Source organism: Psammomys obesus, unplaced genomic scaffold (assembly GCF_907164565.1).
Source record: "Psammomys obesus unplaced genomic scaffold, mPsaObe1.curated_primary_1811, whole genome shotgun sequence".
Classification (NCBI taxonomy): domain Eukaryota; kingdom Metazoa; phylum Chordata; class Mammalia; order Rodentia; family Muridae; genus Psammomys; species Psammomys obesus.
Window position 1 is genome coordinate 10,514,898 of NW_026596166.1, and position 19,688 is coordinate 10,534,585.

The 19,688-nt window shown below is 39.9% G+C and overlaps 1 protein-coding gene across 1 annotated transcript in view; it reads right to left on the reverse strand.

The window, feature by feature from the left end:
• Positions 1 to 576: 576 nt before the first annotated feature.
• Positions 577 to 19,688, reverse strand: part of Atl1 (atlastin GTPase 1) — an 85,131-nt gene continuing 66,019 nt past the window's right edge. The window contains exons 8-15 of the mRNA XM_055595352.1: positions 18,482 to 18,574; positions 17,221 to 17,359; positions 10,593 to 10,720; positions 9,581 to 9,637; positions 9,041 to 9,112; positions 6,036 to 6,467; positions 4,903 to 4,917; positions 577 to 2,090 (exon numbers count right to left, since the gene is read on the reverse strand). Of these exons, the coding sequence (XP_055451327.1) occupies positions 1,980 to 2,090; positions 4,903 to 4,917; positions 6,036 to 6,467; positions 9,041 to 9,112; positions 9,581 to 9,637; positions 10,593 to 10,720; positions 17,221 to 17,359; positions 18,482 to 18,574 (1,047 nt within the window). The 3' untranslated portion in view covers positions 577 to 1,979. The remainder of the gene's footprint in view (positions 2,091 to 4,902; positions 4,918 to 6,035; positions 6,468 to 9,040; positions 9,113 to 9,580; positions 9,638 to 10,592; positions 10,721 to 17,220; positions 17,360 to 18,481; positions 18,575 to 19,688) is intronic.

Here is a 19,688-nt window from a genome sequence, read left to right on the forward strand (position 1 = left end):
ACGTAAGGAGCGCCTGGGAAGTACCCTTTCAGGAATCCATTTAAACACAGGCCTTAGCCCATGCGGAACTGCTGCTAACACTGCTTCCTTCCTTTGAGCCAGAGCAGGCACTGCAGTTCACAGGCTCTGCTGAGACAGAGTACACCGCCTTCCACCAGGCAAGGCTGAGTTGCCAAAAATGACAATCGGATCCGATAAGAAATCTTAAATAAATTTTGTAAGCCTTTTTTATCTTAAGTTTTTTGCCATAAAGGTTTAGAAACAGGTCATTCCATCCCCTTTTTCTTGCTTTGGGCTTAGTAGTTGTTCATAAGTAGCACCAAACACTTAACATACATTTATGGAATTTCCAGCTGTAAATCTAGAATTCTGTGAATTTCATAGCTCTTCAGTTGTACTTACAAGTGTTGTAAATATGTATATATTTTACTTTAGTTTTCCTAAATACAAGCACTCCCTGTTAGAAATGAGTTTGAATTATTGATAAAATTTTGTGTTTGATTTTATATAACAAGTTATTAAATATATTTTTGTGGAAACTGTCTGGTCCTTGAGTACATGTTTTGTGTTTTAGATTTAGTACAATGTTTGATGCTTTTCTGTTCAAAAGGCCCACAAGCCAAGGAAGCCTATAGTGAAAGCAGAAGTTGTGGGCTATGACTAGTGGGCTGTTATCAGGGGGAAAGGGAAAATACTGAACATAAGGCTGAGTGCTTCTAGAGTGTAAACTGATACACAGCTTATGAACTTGCACATACTCTTCTGTCTCAATTATTTTTTTTTTATTCACCATATCTGAGACAGTTAAATGTCTGTTTGAGAGCTCCCAGATAGCCAAGAGGCTTCACCATCTCCCCTATTACTACTCTTCCCTCCCACCTTATTTTTTATTTTCCTCTAAGGGGTTTGATTTCCTTAATAAAACTCCGCTGAAGATTTCAGTCATTAGAAATATATTAAAGCCGGGCAGTGGTGGCATTTGCGTTTAATCCCAGAACTTTGGAGGCAGAGGCAGGCAGATCTCTGAGTTCTGGTGTACAGAGCGAGTTTCAGGACAGCCAGGGCTACACAGAGAAACCCTGTTTCATCCCACCCTCATGAACTGAAGGATGCTACAGGTAGCAACACATGCCTGTAACTCCAGGAATAATGTCTGGTCATACCACCCAGAGCACCCACTCTTGTCCTGACATGGTATCAGAAAGAAAATGCATCTTGAACTAAGTGGGTAGCCCCTCATGCCACATGAGCACCGCTCAAGTAGCTCTGGAGTCAGTGAGCATCTGTTTTAATGTTAGGAAACAGTAAAGTTTAATAGTTCACATGTTAAAAGAATAAACCTATGAAGAATACATTTCTGGTGTACCAAATGAAAAATATACAGTGCAGTGAAATGCAAACACATACAAAACAAATTTGTGCATTTTTTGATAAAGAGAGTTACATTCTATATTAAGTCATAAATATAAAAGAAACAATGTGTAGTTTTTGGTAAAGTAACTTTTAAGCTCTTAAATATATTTCAAGAAAAGAGCCTGTGGTATGTTTAAGATTATATAGCTTAAGTCAAGCCTGCTGAGTTATGATGTGTTTTAACAAATACCTATGCAAAGTAACTAAAATTTTCTATAGAAATTAAATGAGCATATCCAAACCTGGAGTAATATCACACAATATTTAATTATAACCCAGGAGCAGAACTTAGAAAAGTCAAGCAAAACACATCTATTGTCCTCAAATTTACAAATACCTGAAATGATAACAGCATATTTAAAGACAGAAATCAGGAAATTGTACGTTAACAGACAACCATGCATACACACATCTGCTCATTAAACACTGGAGTAAAGAATTACACTATCCAAGTCCTCAGGTGTTTGGTTTTCACTCTGTCTGAAGGAAGCACTTTGAATGTTTGCATGGGAACAAAAGCTTTGATAGTTAACTAACAAATGGTCATGCACCGGCAATTTTTTAAGTTAAATTTTCTTCTTTTCTGGTTGTTCAGTAGGTTCTGACTTTGGTGCAGGAAAAGCTTGATGATACAGGTGTCTGTGGGTTGCTGCTGCACTGTAAAGTTTGTGTAAAGCCTGGAATACAAGAATCAGAGTTATAAAAACACTTTTGTAAATGGTGTGCATGCACAAGTATGAGAGTGTTCATGTCTCTCTGTGTGTGGTGTCTTCCTCTTGCTCTTCACATTATTTGTGAGTCAGGGTTTCTCACTAATTTGGCCAGTCTAGCCGCCAAGCCTGCCCAGAGAATCCCATCTCTATATTTCAAGCACAGGGATTACAGGTGGGCCACCACATATACCTGGCACTTAAGTGGCTGTTGGAGATCTGCATTCAGGTCCTCACCCTTGAATGGCAAGTGATTTATCCATTGAGCCATCTTCTCAGTCCTGAACTGATACTCCTTATATCATTACCCTCTATCAAACACAGACTAGTAGGGGCCGGGAGAGATAGCTTAGCAGGTTAGAGCACTATTTGCTTTTCCAGAGGACTCGGGTTCAATTCTCAGCTCCCACATGATGGTTCATAACTACCAGTAACTGCAGTCCCAAGGGACCTGACATTCTTCTGCCTCCCCTTGGTACTGTATGTACATGTACACAGACTTACATGCAGCTGAAACACACACATGAAACAAAAAGTAAGTAATGTCTTAAAATGTAAAGTATTTTCAGTTCCATGGCATGCTACTGGTTGAGCTTACTCTGACTGCATGTCCTTTATCTTAAACATCTCTTAGAATGCTATCTCCCAGCCCAGTAGCTTTCTGTGTTCTAGGGACATGTGGACATTTCCCACTGTGAATATTGACAATTTCAGATAACTCAGATCTGTAATCTGCTGTGAATTATTTTTCCAGAGCAGGTTACCTTTCCATTCTTACGTGTGTTCGGGTCATCTAATGGGGTACTGTTCTGTCCCCTCTGGTGGGCTCCATTATTTCACATATTCTCCTGCTGTGTTTCCACTACTCAGTTCTGACTGCACAGAACATCATTCAGAACCACCACCTCAAAAGGCCTTTCCTTACTGAAATGACTGCCTCTGATTATTCCTTGTGTGATTTGATCCAGGTTAGCTTCAAATTTATGATCATCCTCCTTCCACCTGCTGAGCACTGGGAGTATAGCATGTACCACCACACCCAGCAATCATACTGCACATTTTTGGGTAGTCTTAAGTATCTTCATTTTTCCCTCTCCGCTAGTAGGTAAGATCTATCCCCCTCTGTCACTTACTGACCACTCTGGAGTCTGTAGTTTTTGAATATTTTTAAGAACCAGGTAAAAGCTCGAGATCTGTATGGCTACTCTCACATTTTTTATTTGTGACTCTATATAGCTGTTTCCTTTTTATAAAAACATTTATTCATTAATGAAGTTTATGTATATGGATGCAATGTCTGCATGTACACTTCACATCAGATGATGGCACCTGATTCCATAGGCCTACAGTTATAGACAGCTATGAGCTGTCATGAAGGTTCTGGGAACTGAACTCAGGACCTCCGGAAGAGCAGCCAATGCTCTTAACTGCTCAGCCATCTCTCCAGCCTCCAGCTGTTTTCTTAACACTGTAAAAGCGGCTAGTGCTGTGTTTGTTCAGTTCTGTAAATATGGTCAGTACGGCATAGAATCATCCTAGCTCTGTCATGTTCTGCTCTCAGTATACTTAGTTTAATTCTAGTTTCCTCACCCAAGGTTTTATGTACTAAGTTGAAATTTGTTTTGTTTTTCTAGTAAATTTAATTTTTTTATATAAAGTAGCTGTTAAACTGACTTTAAAATAGTAAATGTTCCATTGTTATTTGATTAGAGGACATTAATTCATTTATATAGTCAAGTGGAAATTTAGGAAAGAATTATTTGTTGTTCAAGATTAACCTTGAGGAAAATAAGCTAACAATTCTATAGACACAGTTTTTCTTAGTGTAAAGGATAGTTTCTGTCTGGGAGCTCAGCCTCTTCGCGTGTACAGAAAAGGAAAGAGAAAGGAATGCCAGTTCACAGGTCAGGTCTGGGCTCACACCCTGTGATGAAACTTTAACATGGTCTCAGTAGCTGTCAACTCAAAGCCCAAGATTTTTGGTTGGTTGTTTTTGGTTTTTCAAGACAGGGTTTCTCTGTGTAGCCTTGGCTGTCCTAGACTCACTTTGTAGACCAGGCTAGCCTTGAACTCACAGCGATCTGCCTGCCTCTGCCTCGCAGAGTGCTGGGAATATAGGTGTGTGCCCAAGTTCTTCTGGTGTCAGCTGCATCTAAACACCCTCTGGGATGGAATTCCCAGATTGCAGACCTGCTGTCTTCACTGCAGAAGAGCAGAGGGCAACTGTGGCGGTCAGTCTTCATTGTCAACTTTATGGGATTTACAGTCACTATGGAAACTTATCTGGGTATGTCTGTGAGACTGATTTTAAAAAGATTGACTAGGCAGAAGACCCACCCTAAGTGTGGGTAAGACTATTTATCCCACAGGCTGTGGTCCCAGACTGAATAAAAAAGAAAGCGAGCTGAGCTTCCGCAGCCATCTTTCTCTGCTCCTGCCTGCAGCTCCTTATACCCCTGCCGCCATGCTTTCTGCACCACATTCACGTCCTAAACTGAGCCAATTACACCTTTGCTCCTGCATGTTTCCTCTCGTCCGGTTTTGACCAAAATGAGGAAATTAAATAATGCAGTTTTAGAGCTTAAAAGATGACATTTCCAATATAGGAACTGAATCATTTTTATACAAGTTAAACCCTGCATAATATTTAAAAATTCATACAAACTTACGTTTTAGAGAAGTATTTTTCTAAGATATCCTTTAATACCTAGTCATTTATAAAATAGGAATATCATATTTACAAATAATATATCTGTTAATTAAAAAAATGTTAACTTACCTCATTTGTGCTTCCCTGTGGCAAAGGCAATTTTAAAAGAAAGAAAGTTATATCTTGTTTAATTAATAGCATTATTTTCAATTTTATTTGCAATATCAATTGTAAGCATTTAGAAAAAATACTCCTGAAGATTTTTCAGCTTAAAGTCTATATAAAAATATTTTAAAGAATCAATTCTGTATTTGTTAGGCTTTAGCACTGTGTTCTAAGGGTTTTGAGGTTTACAATGATAGCCAATGTTTAGCCTTGTGTGCGTGAGACTTTGAGATAGTGAGTAGCTCAGGATCCAGTGGGACTGCATTCATTTCCCAGGGTGCTGTCATCAGTTTATTTCAGCTTGATCCCTTCCTTGAAGGCACACAACTCACTAGTGCCCGTTCTGTTGTAGGCTACAGATAAGTGTGCTCTTCATGCTGGGAAGTCTGTGTGTGCTACTATGAGCTTCCTCTCTAGACCACAATGTTCAAAAGCTTAAAATATAAAATTGTATGGAGACCTTTATTTTCCCTAAATTCTCAATAAGTAGCTAAAGAGACTTGTGAAACACTGAGCTAATAAGTTATTATTGCTTTCTAGATCTTTACCACTGTCTTCCTGTCTTTAGCTAGTTATTTGGTTATCGTGCCATGCGGCCCTGGCCCCCTCAGCTGAAGCTAACTGCACTAAAAAGGCCAAGCAGCTAGTTCAGAGGCTGACCACTATCTCATGCTGTGGCTTAGTGCAGAAGTCTAGGTCAAATACAGTCTCAAGTATGGACGCTACGGAGAACACTATATAACCAAACAATTATAGGTCATGGATGCCCTCACAAAGCCAGTGCTAGTCAAGTGCTAGGTTACGTTTAACACAGGTGGCAAGCAGCTAAATGACTGTCTTCTCCTACATCTAACACTAACATTTTAGAATCAGAAATAACAGTGCTCTTTTTCTATGTATGTTTTAAATACTAAAATGTCGAGTAGAAAACAGTTGTGTAGGAAATACTGTATTACAGTTGTTCAAATTTTGCCATCTTGTAAAGTTTTAAAGAATGGGCCCAGGTCATGTTCACCTATATGTTTCTGATATTGAATGCAACACGAAGTACACAGTGTGTGCAGAATTTAACTGAGGAAGAGGAAAAGCTCTCTTACCTGGTCCCACAGGGCTGCAGCTACCTGGTCGATCACAGCACCCAGTTCTCGATACTCTCCAGAGTAGCGGATATATGCCCAGGTGCACAGGGTGATAAGCGTCAGTCCCATGACCATGTTGCACAGGCTAGCTATGATGTCCAAACCAATGAATCCAGTTACCCCAGCAATCACATACGTGATAAAGATGACGACAAACAGTGTGGCTGGGGTGCGGGCTGCATGGAAGATATTTTTGCTATCATTGTGCTTTATATACTGGATGTAAAGTTCATCTATTTCACTCTCCAGTTGCTGCAGGTAACGTCGGCTGAATTCTTCCCCACCCATCTTCTTCACTCCTCGGAATAACTTCACAGATTCTTCTTTTAGCTGCAGGTGCTTGGTCTGCAGGTCATTAGGGGCCAGAAATGGTTTGTCACCACCACAAACCTATGTGTGAGAGAGAATATTTATCTAATAGGGCATAAATTAGCAACTGTATCCAAAATTGTCATTAGTAGCTACTTTTCTTAGAGCACACCTGAATGCTACATAAGAAGGATGAACCCAGATGGGCTCCACTTCCATCACCTAGTGACACTGCAGCCAGGACGATGTTGTCACTTATGGTAAAGTTACTGTGAACAACCTACACTAAACAGCTATTGTTTAAAGTAAAGCATGCACTACAGATTTCATCATAATAAATGACTATTTACCACACTATACTGTTCATCATTATTTTAGAGCCCATTTCTACTTATTAAAAAAGTTCACTGTAACACACATAGTATTATGTGTTATACTAACTACAACATCATTCCTCTTGAATTTATGTGTTCTGATTGCATCAAAAGGACAAGTTGAGTGACCTAAAACATCTAGGTGTATGTAAATACACAGTAACGTTTGCAAGACAAAATTACTTGACGCATTTCTCAAAATACAATCTGTCATTAAGTGACAAAAAGGAGGCAGATATGTGTTGTCAGTCCAAACTATCTACCCCATATCCATGAGGCATCAACTATCAATGTGGCTGGTAGAGTGGATTATATAATAAAGTCTTTATGAGTTTGTTTGTTTCTGGAGACAGGGTTTCTCTGTATAGCCTTGACTGTCCTAGAACTCGCTCTGTAGACCAGACTGGCCTTCAACTCGCTAAGATCTGCCTGCCTCTACCTCCTGTGTGCTGGGATTAAAGGCATGCACCACCATACCTGGATAATAAAGTCATTCATAATCCTCTTCTGTCTTTGCCTCTCTTGCCAGGGATTCGCTGCTGTCAGGCTGGCCTCAAACCTACAGCAATTTACCTGCTTCTATGTCCTGAGCGTTGGGATTAAAGGTGTACCATAATGCCCAGCCCCTCTCTTTTACAACATAGGAAATAGTATCTATGGCTTAACCAAATTCTTTAAGATGAAAAGACATGCCCCAACATAATTGCCAACTATTTGTTCACAGAATGAATACAAAGCTGAGAAAACTGCTTATATCTCAGTTCTTCTAGAAGTCAAATTATACTGAAGTAATTTTGACCAATGAAGTTTAATTTAAAGAATAATCAAATATAAAACTCTTGAACTATGAAGTATATTTTCCTTAGCTATTTCACTGGTTTAGTTTGAAAGGAGCCAACTGGATGTTTCTTAGACTAAGTAGAAGCATATTAAATGTTCTTGAACTATACTTTCAAGTTTTAAAAAAGTTACAAGGTAGGCTGGGGAGATGGCTCAGTGGGTAGAAATGATTGCTTATGCAAGCAGGAGGACCTGAGTTCAAATCTCAACAACCATATAAAAACTGGGCACAGCTGCACCTGCCTATAACCCCAGCATTGAGGGGTGGAGCTCACTGGGCAACCAGCTTAGCTTCTAGTTCAGTGTGAGAGCCTCCCTTAAAGAAATAAGGCGTGGGGGGAGCAGAAAATTACTCAACAGCTTCCACTGGCCTTCACGTGAACATGGGGCAGCTCCTGACCAAAACACACATACATACGCATAAAAGAGTAGTTACACAGAGATTTTCAGTTAACCATGTATATATAAAATTTCCTTTTATTGTAAGGTTTTGTCAATTTTAGATGTCACTTTGGCCTTACAATGTTTTAGGAGAAAATGATACTTCTCACATTAGTTAAAACTGAAATGAGGAAATATAATACATAAATACATAATACATAAAAGTATTGGTTCTTGAGGCTTAATTTTTGTTTTCTACAAGTTTTAAGAAAAATGCTAAGACTGTAGGATTAAGTATGCACAGTGAAGAGAGGAGCATGTGACCTTTAGTCACTAAATCTTCCAGTGGGACCATCTTGCCAAATAAAATGTGAATCAGAATATTCTATTAGGAGAGAACTGGTTTTTTAAATGCTTTTGAAACTGCACTGTGGCCTGGTGGTGGTGCCCCACCCCTTTAATCCTAGCGCTCAGGAGCGGCAGAGGCAGGCACTTAAGGCCTGATCTGCAGTGCTAGTTCCAGGACAGCCAAGGCTACACAGAAACTGTCTTAAAAAACTAAACCGGGGGCTGGAGAAATGGGTCAGTGGTTAAGAGCACTGTCTGCCCTTCCAAGGGACCCAGATTCAACTCTCAGCACCCACATGACAACTCACAAACAGTTCCTGGTGGCAGGTGGTCTGACACCCTCACACCAATGCACATAAAATAAAATTAAATAAATTATTTAAAAAAAAGAAAAACCAAACCAACAAAAAAATTGTGCATTGTTTTTTTTTGTTTGTTTGTTTTTGAGACAACTCGAGTTTGATTTTGCATATGTCTCAGGCTAGGCTTGAACAATCATTACATAGGCCAGGCTAGCATCACCTTCATGGCAATTCTGTCTGAGCAACCCAACCACATTATGTAATCTTAGGAATATGAGACATGTGATATATACATACTGCACAATATGACATTAAAATCACCTCTGCATATGGACACAGTGTGATGTGACATTAAAGAAAGGGTTTGAAGAGAAAATACTGTTTATTTTTTTAAATCCTGATTTCTTACCTCTTCCATCTTCTTGTTGTATGTGTCCTTGGCAGTTGCGACAGCTGCTAAATTGTTAGCTTCTGCTGTGGCCTTGGGACAAAGTACATGTTACAATGCAAAGTGGAATCATATGTATCAGAGCATCACATGCAAAAGGTATACCAGCCATCAAGGAACTGAAATCAGTATTTCTACTATTATTAACTTTCTAAGATGTCTAAAACCTAGATTTTGACTTAATAAGCCATCATGCTAACATGAGGGTTCATTCAGATGACTTTTTGTCTTCACAGTATATTAGTCTTATCTCAGTAAGTGCGGTGGGAACCAGCGCACCAGCCAGAACAGGATGAGCCTGTTTCTAAACAGATTCAGTACAAAGAGGAGACAAAGTCTTGGGCACAAAGTGGATCTCAACCCAACTAAACTGTTGTATGCATGTGAAACGTTCAGATGGACACACGGGTGAGTGACCGTGCAAGTGGTCTTCAGATGACTGTGAGAGCTTGGCTTCAGGGACGAATCTTTCCAAGACCACACCTCCCAGTGAACACACACCTGTAACATGGACTTGGGATGTGGCAACTCCTCACCCTGATAGATCTTTATGTATGCCTAAAACAAAGGAAAAAGACGCAGGCAAGCAACTTCATTCAACATTTCTCTCATAATAACTTGCATTTTAGGGTCTTGACAATTTGAAAAATATTTTCAGGAACTAGTCTTCCTTTGCTTTTTTTAGCTAATGCTGTTCCCCCCTTCCGAAATGCTCTTCTCAATCATATCCATAGACCAATGCTGCCCTTCTTCAGAAAGGCTCTTCTCCCTTATAGCTTCCTCAAATCCCTCCAATGGAGCAGCCTCCCTTTTCTGAGTTTTATCCCTGCTGGCAGGATAAGCTGCATGGATCTCATCTGCTAGGAGATCATGAATTCAAACTGTAAACTTATCTACAGTGTTAGACTAGAAATTCAGATACAACCATTGTTCAGAGTGATGAAGGAAAATAAAACATAAAATAGATGGTAAAATACCAACTTAAAAGTTGACATTTAATCTTGAAGCACTTCATAAATCAAGTTAATTTCTTCTTTAAATATGTATGTTGGCCAAGGGCATTTGGTGTTAATTAAAGTCAAGAGGTAAATACAGATTTAAAGTAATTCTACTAAAAACGCAATTGTTACAGATAACAATTTTAAAGAATCTTTTTCAAGAGGAAAATATAGTTGCTTTGGGACAGTCTTAAAGGATGACTTTCAGTATGGGGGAACTCTGGAAAGCACCCTATAAAGGTTCATTCAACTCTTTGAAATAGTTGAATTTCAAAGTTAAATGAAAGTTAAGTTCCCTCAAGTTAAAGTCAAATGGTAAATTTACTTCTAAGTAGTTTCCTCACAAAAGACTTTCTTTCCTCAGAAAGTGACTTCTCTTAGTTGTGTCTTCATTTCTCAAAGCTTTGGAGTGGGCGCCTTATACACTTGCCCCACAGCACTTATATGTGAAGGACACTCATCCCAGTGCTTGTCAAGGGGAGGCCTCACAGGCGCTCTGGAAATGAGAGTGATACCTTGAAGTACTCCAGCAGACCGCGGCAGGTGATTTTGTTCCCATTGATCTCTTTAATATCTAGGTTCTCAGGACTAAGCAGCCACGGAATCAGTATTTTCAAGTTTTTGATGAATTCATCATCTATTTCTACAATGAAAGGAAATTCACCGTTATTTTAGAAATCTAGTCCAGTCCTCCATGTCAGAATAAAATCTCCTTTGGCTACCTCCAGGTCTCTGTCCCAGTGGCAACACACCACTCACTTTCCCATAATGTAGCAACTCTGGAGATCTGATACTGGGAATCATTCATCTTGACCATTTTCCACTGTTTGGCTCTCTTATATCCACTCTAATTACATTCATAAAGTATTTCTTGACATTAAATGTTAGACATATTTTACAGCCCATATATGGAAGCATTTCATGTAGTCTGAACCTTTGGAGTCTATCTTATAGTTATGTATAGAGGCTCAAAAAGGGGGAGGCTGGGTATGGTGCTGTGTGCCTGCAATTCTAACTAGTTGTGGGCCTGAGGCAGGGTCATTTAAGTCCAGGCATTCAGGTCCAGCCTGGTTAATAACAAGACACTGCCTGCACCAGGCTCTCACTCTGTAGCTCTCCTATTGGAAGGACTGTTCTTGTCTGTGCCTCCTAAATGCTCAGGTTACGGACATGATAGTATGTAGCCCAGGCTGACCTTAAAGTTGTTATGTAGCCAAGGCTCACTTTGAACTCCTCTTCCCATTTCCTAATTTCTGGGTTTATAAGCAAGTGCTATTCACACTCTAGTGAGACCACATCTCTAATAAAAAGGTAGCGGGGCAGATAATTTATGGCTTGAAATGCATTGCCTTTAAAAACTGACCCAAGTTCTCTTGTGTTTCCTTTGCCTGCATTGTATTTATAGAAAACTGGGTAACCTGTGGTAGCAAAATCTATAGTTTTAATGGTGGAATTCAACAGCACAAAATAATACAGCAAGAATTGGCCAGCCAGGCCTGAAAACGGATCAGCAGGAGTCTCTGTTATTTACCTGTTCTTAGCTGTTAGTTCACACTTAGTATACAGACTTAGTAAAACTACAGAATGTAGAAGGTCAGAAGGTCAGATAAGTCCTATCCTATACATGGATAACTTCATAAGTCCCTTTAAATACATGGAAAATGTGCATACTATATATAGGAGGTATGAACTGTGACTTGGTTTCTAAGTAAATGATTACTACAATACATCTAGATACTATAATGATTACTATATGTTCCTAAATGTCTATATGATAAAGTTTTCTCCTTATAAAACCACTTAAAATCAATATACACACACATATAATTTTTGAGAACTTGTCTTATGAAATTGGAATGAAATAAAAATACACCTAGATATACTAAACCAGAAAGGTAACTATTATTAAAGCAATCCACATATTTGGGCACAATGTATTCTGAAAACAGTGTTAGACATTTCTGCTTTCTCTGAAGTGTTGCTAAGCATTCTATAGGTCCAGAAAATAACAATATATTAATAATAGACACAAGTGGTGGCCTCTTACAAATATAGCTGACTATAGTAAATTCACAATCTAGAACATCCTTAGATAAATTCAGATCCATTTCCAGAGGGCCCAGTGAGTGTTAAGTCAATATGTGTAGATGGGTGAACACTCAAGATGATGTTATATTTTCATTTCTTCAGTAAGTTTTGCCCTCAAGAGAGCAAAAACTTTTTAGAAATCCAGGGGTAGTGGTAGTTACCTTAGTTACTAACTACACCCTTCGCAATGTCCACTTTATAACTAACTCCACAGAGTGGCACACTAGCATAAGATTTGGGTGAAAACTAACAAAGGAAGGTAATTTCTCAAGGTTACCTGCCAAGTCATTAGAAATATGTTTTTCTCATTTGACTCTGAAATATAACTGCTGCTAAGGAAGCAGCCTCACAGTGTATTCTGTGATGGCCTGATTGGGTTATATAACTCCTTGCTAATTTAAAGACCATTTACTATGCTAACAGAGGCATTTAATTCAATAAAAGCTAGTTGAATGTAGTGCAAATAACCATGACTCAGAACTTTTGACCTCTGGTTTCCAGTATGGGAAGTTTCTTCATTAATACCAATTAAGGTTAATCATAACATTTTAAAGAACACTGAAAATACTGTTATTTCTGATGTTATTAAAGATGGTAATGATTGCAATGCTTTACAGGACAATAGGCAAATTATTAGTGTTGATGCGTTAGAAAGTTATTTCTGCCTGTGAAATAGCACCTAAGAACCTATTACCAAAGAACAAAGTTTTCACAATTGTTTGTAACCAGAAGACATTTCTTTGCTAGAGATAACCACTGTGATGATGTTATTCTTCATTCTGAAGAATATCATGGCTAGCCCACAAGACATCCAGAGTAGAAATCATCACATTATGAGATTCAGGGTTTGTATGTTCATTGCTGCTCTATTCTTAAGACAGAAATTGGAAACAACCTAAATGTTCCTCAACAGAAGAATGGATAAAGAAAATGTGGTACATTTTTTTAAAAATGAAATTACTCAGCCATTAAAAAAAAGAAGAAGAAATGAAACCTGCAGGTACATGGATGGAACTAGAAAAAAATTACCCTGAATGAGGTAACAGACCCAGAAAGACAAAGGTAGCCTACATTCACTTATATGTGGATATTAGCTGTGGCCAATGATAACCAAGCTACTATCCACAGAACCACAGAGGCTAGGTGTAGAGTAAGGTACTGGGGGAACAGACAGGTCTCCCTAGGAAAGGGAAAGAGAATAGATAATTACAGATATATGGGTGAGGGACTGGAATGGGAGGACCAAGTGGAAAGGGGAGAGAGAGAGGAGTACAAGGAAGGAACAGCTAAAACGGGCCATTTGAGGGGTAGTATGGAAACCTAATACAGTAGAAACTTCCTAAAATATATACACATGTGAAGGAGATCTAAATGAAATTGCCAAACATTGGGAGAGAGAGAGAACCCCAAGTGCACATCTTGTCAGCCAAATAAAGCTTCCAGTACTAGACTAGTTTACATCTAATTGGAGTTGTTGGCCAAAGGCGCCCCACGAGAATCTCCAAACTACTCAGGCTGTTGTCAAGACAATAGGTTGCTCTTCACAAACTGACAGCAAGGCCGCATTGTTGAAGACAACACATATACAATGCATTGAACATGGAGAAGTCAATCTGGACTACATAGAGCTTTCACCCCTACATGTTAGTGTCTTTGGTACAGGAAGGTACTCTGCAGTGACAACCCCTTTGATTTACAATGGAGTCCGAACTGCAACGATGACATAAAGTTTGTGGGAGTAACTGACCAATGTGAGATTTGACTGAAGGCTGATTCCATGAGATACAGCCCATACCTGACACTGCTTTGGTGACCAAGAACCTAAGAACAGATGTCCCAAGGACCTCGGTAAAACCAAGTATTAATGCTCTAAAATAAGCAAAACAAAACAGCAATAAAATGACTCCTAATGATACTCTGTTGTATATACTCAGAGATCAGTGCCTTGCTCAGCCATCATCAGAGACGCTTCCTCCTGAAGCAAATACAGACTCACAGCCAGGCATTATGCAGAGACCTTGGGACACTCGTCCCTAAACGGGATATCTCCATCAAATTCCTCCCCTCAGAGCCCAGGGAACTCCACTGAAAAAGAGGCAGAAAGAGTGGAAGAGCCAGAGAGGATAAGAGAACACCAAGAAAGCAGGGCCTCTAATCCAATGTGACTGATGGACACGTGAACTCAGAGACTGAGGCAATGTGCACAGTGCCTGGACAGGTCCTCAGCAGACAGGGTGCAGAGCTGAAGGAGAAGTGGACACACACTCCCATCCCTAACCCACAAGTTGTCTTCAGTTGATAACCACTTGCAAATGAAAATTTAGTTTTCTCCAAGGGAGTTTCACTGGGGAAACAAACTACTCTTAAGCATGCCTTCCATGGCATGCTCAGCCATGGAAGGCCAACAGAAAATGGACTCAATGGCATCTTTGGAGGTTCCTTGTAGCATGTGGTGTCAGGGCTCTTCCTTTGTTATCTATTTTATTTTTATGGTTTTAGCTATGTATTTTTTCTTCTCTCTTTTTACCTTACAGGTCCTTTGTGTATATACTACGAGATTCCTTAGTGTGGAACAAGTAGGTCTCTGTTTCTTATGCTTTCTCTCGGGCCCTTCCATTTGTTTTGTCCAATTCGATATGTTAGTTTTTGTTTCCTCTTATTAATGTATTTTATTTTATTGTCATCTTCTAATGAGAGACAGAAAGGGGGGTGGATCTAGATGGGAGGGGTAGCGGGGAAGAGCTGGGAGGAGTAGAGGAAAATCATAATCAGGGTATATTAATGTGAGAAAAAAAATCTACTTTCAATAAAAAAAATCAGTGTTAGAAAAATGCTGCAGATAACAGATTTTCACAAGTGACAAAGAAAACATTGAGATAAAATAGAATATTTCTGTACACAAGGCAGATTTAGCAGCAATCCTATAAGGTATACAAGCCTCATTAAAACAGACCCCTTAGGACAACTGAAGCCATTTTCATTTCTCTTTCTCCCAGGGCTAGCTACTTTCAAACTCACAGCTGGCAGATGGATGTAGGCAACTGCATAGGACAATGTCTCTGTGGACATATAGGGACAAGTGGATGGAGAGCAAATTATTACAAAGGAGGAGGCTGTCTCTGTGAGATTTCTCCTAACCCTTCCTGAGCATGGGCACTACAAAGCCTCAGTGGAAGCATGAGCTGCAGCTGCTTGCTACTGTAATGGAACAGGCCAGTAGGCTTCTTTCTTCTCATAAGGAACCCTGGTCCAGGGGTGTCCCACCAACCCCAACCTCTTACCCTTTACCCTCTGTTCCTGTTTATGGCTCCTAACCCCTGAGAAGAAAGACAGGCTTTCTAAAAGCCTGTATTTATGTGCTTCATTCAAGACACACTGAAGCCATTAGTAATTTCATGATAGTAAGAGGGCTGTGTGTCTACCAGTAGGTTATAGCTCAGGAGCAGCAATGAGATTACAGGCTTCCGGCATCTGCATGTCAGTATGATGTGCCCACTGCCGTCTGCTGTTGTAAAAACAGGGAAAAAAAAGAAAGAAAGATTCTCAAGTGTAAAAAAGCAAGCTGGTGGCTTAGACATTTAGATTTCTGCTTATTAGATCAACTGCCAATGTTAAAGGTGTCAGATAATTCCATGGCTGCAAGGAAAATCACTTTTGCTGATCAAATCTGCAAGCTTTTAAAAACTGATAAAAAGACTCTACTTAGCAGTGTATCAGAGCAGATGCTGAGACTCATAACCAAACCTTTGGCAGGTTTGAAAGAATGGAGAGTTAGTATGACCTGGAGAGGACAGGAGCGCCACAAGGACCAAATATATCTGGGCACAGGTGTCTTTTCTGAGACTGTTTCTCCAACCAAGGAACATGTATGGATATAACCTAGAACCCCTGCTAGGATGTAGCCCATGGTAACTCAGTATCCAAGTGGGTGTCCTAGTAAGGGGAACAGGGACTATTTCTGACATGAACTCAATGGCTGGCTCTTTGACCTTCCCCTCACCCACACCCCAAGGGAGGAGCAGCCTTGCTAGGCCACAGAGGAGGACATTGCGGCCAGTCCTGAAGATACCTGATAAGCTAGGGTCAGATGGAAGGGGAGGAGGACCTCCCCTATCAGTCAACTTGGAAAGGGGCAGGGAGGAAATGAGGGAGGGAGGGTGGGATTGGGAGAGAATGAGGGAGGGGACTATGGCTGGGATACAAAGTAAATAACCTGTAATTAATATAAAAAAATAAAAATTATAAAAAAACTGATAAAAGATATGTTGTTAATTTTTAATATAACCTGAAATCTCCTTGACAATAATTGTGCTGAAAAAAAAAAAAACCCCAACAACCCTGAAATGTCATTGTTTCACCCCTGACACACTGCAAAAAAGCCATGATAAATTAGACAAGAAAGCTTGAATTCCATGGTATGTTCAATGATAGGCCCACAAGTAAAACAGTCAAAAGTCCATTGAACTACCTCGACTTAACTACAAAGCAAATGTCTAAGGACAGTGTCTTGACTCTCTCAGCAACATGAACTTTATTTCTAAACACCCAACCTCCAATCCCAGAACTTTTCAAACATGAGTCAACTTCTGTTAGCATGCTGTTTCATGCTATAGAAGATATAAGCTGAAAAACACTCAGTGCTTATTCTTTTCTTATATGGAGAGGATTTGTTTTTTGGTGAATTTTTCATAATTTGTAAAAGTCTTCAGTAGATTCAGTATTGAATGCAGTGTTTGCTTTCAGCCCCTAACTATGTGTTTCAGCAAATGAAACATTCCAAAACACAGACATTTTCCCACTTCAGTATAAATACGAGAAGCTAAGCACACACTGAGGCAATTTTCCAAGCACAGAGATGTAAGGAGAAGGCTGCTGCCTGCTGGTGAAGGTGAAATTTGGGTCTGTGGCCACCAAGCCTGCTCCCCAGCTCTCTTGCCAGCAGCTCGTCATCTGCCTGACATCAGTGCACAAGCAAAGCCAGCAGCCAAACACATGTGGAGTTGACTTCATGATCAGATAAGCAAGACAAACAGATTAAAGAGAAGGCAGACAAACCTTTTAGTTTTCCATCGAAGTTTGGGTTTGTAGCTACTTTTAAGCCAGGATGAGGTAGGAGAAAACAGGAAATGTTGGTAAAACAGGAATGGATGTGCTTTCTGACATTCTGTAGTTCTTCATGCTGGTTCCCTGAGACCTGCAGAAAGTCATTCTGAAGTTAAACTTTCTTGGGACATAAACTGAACAAAATATTTTGGTGGCATTCTACATTTGTCTGGCCTGTCTGCTTCCATAATGATAAAAATGGCATGAGGCAGCTAGGATTAAAGGCTGAATTTGCTCATGCAGCCGTATCTAAGTACAGAAACTCACAGCACAGTTAGTGCAATTTACAAGCCACTGTCTCCTTACAGGACATGGTGAGGCCCATCTCAGCCACGGGCCAGTCTCGGGGGTAAATTCCTGTCAAGCTCACCTTCGACTGCTGGGATAAACACCATGGCCAAAAGCAGCGTGGGGTGGAAAAGTCTATTTCCACTTCACCTTCTATTCCATCACCAAGGGACCAGGATCTCAAGACAGGAACTTGGAGGTGAGGCTGAAGCGGAGGCCATGGAGGAGTGCTGACTGCTCCCCATGGCTTGCTCAGCCTGCTTTCTTGTATAATCCAGAGCCACCTGCCAAAGCACCACACACAGTGGGCTGGCTCTTCCACACCAATCATCAAGAAAACCCCCACAGACTTTCTTACAGGCCAGTCTGATGGAGGCATTTTCTCATTTGAAATTTTCTCTTCCCAGGTGACCCTATCTTGGATGAAGTCGACCAAACAAGCAATCATTCTCCCCCGCCCTCCCAAAACCAACCAACCAACAAACATAGATTAACCAGCTCAACACTTGAGTTCTAGCAAGGCATCTGAACGGCTAGGTATTTCAGACAAGCCTAAATACCCCCAATCCTTTTTAGACATATGTTTAATAGTCTGTAGAAACAGAATGACAGACTTATTTTAAACGCCAGAAAAATGTAAATCTAGATACTTACACTGTAGCTATTTTGAGTCTTTAAGGTAAAAGTCCTGCCTTTAGGAATAAGTAAGTGTCTTACATAATTACCAAAGAAGTATCTGTATCAAATCATTGACAATATTTAAAGTTACAATTCTACGGCTTACTAAAAATCCATCTTGGGTTGTTTATAGAGATACTATGACGGGCAAGTGGAATTGTGGCTCCTGAGTATTCAGGAGATCATCCAACAGAGATCCTCTAGCTTAGATCTGGGGAAATGGCATGCACCGAAAAAGCTAACCAACCTTGAGACGTTTTTCCAAGAACTTGGCGCCACCATCAGCTCCGTATGAAAATTCATACGGGAAACTCCAGTCTCGAACAAGAAATATCAGACTCTGAAAGCAGTAAGAAGGGTGGGTGAGAGTGCTTAGAGGCTGTAGCCCTCTGCCTTTACTGGAGCCAGTCATATCACTGCATCTTAGCAGTGCTCCTTGTCATAGTGCTCCTTGTCACAGTCCAGGCAGTTACCAGTTTCTAAGACACCACTACGCTTCGGTTAGGTGTGAGCAGCAAGCTTCCTACTAGCTCCACAATGAATGCATCCCACTGAGATGAATGAGGGAGTCATGACCAACATTCAGCTGGCTGAATGGAGCGATAATTAGATTTTATGTGGCATGTTCCTATGAGTCCCCGCTCAATGGCTACAGCAGAATATATGCGTAAGATATCAGACCAGCCTTTTAAAACTTAAAACATTGGAGACAATTTTGGTCTGAGTCAGGGTGGTACTGAACTTCCTGTGTAGACCAGGCTGTCCCTGAACTCACAGCCATCCTCTGGCAAACACACTCCACCAGCTTTTATCCTTTTGTTTGCTTTTTAAATATTTTTAACTTTTTCTGTGTTTGTGTGTATGCCAGAGGACAACTGGTGGGGTTGGTTCTCTCTTCCTACCACGTGGGTTCTAGGGATGAAACTCAGCTAATAAGCCTTAGCAGTAAGCACTCCTATATTTCAACCATTTGGCCTGCCCTCCACCAGCTTTTTTCCTAAACTGAATTATTTTATTTTTATAGAAATCATAATATGCATTTTCTTTTCACAAAAAATCAAGTCCAAAGAAAAATTTAAAATGAATTCCAAATCTCAAAGGCAACTATAACTAAGACTTAGTAAGCACTTTATACACAAGGGGAAAAAAGACAATTCTATGTTTTTTTTTTTTAATGAGAGTATCTAAATGACACAAAGTAAAACATATTACACTAAGATATAATTGAAATTAAATGTCTAAAAAATTTAATATGGCACTTAAGACAGTGATGAGTTTCAAGTAACTGATATTTCACCACCAAAAGTTCACAAGTTGTATGTTCACTTTAAAGTCTTCTGTGTTGAAATTTGCTCTACATACTGAACATCACATATAATGTTATGGCTTAATGTATTTTCAGAAGTTGAGCATACCATGTACCAGCACTAGATGGGAAAACAATTTCTATCACC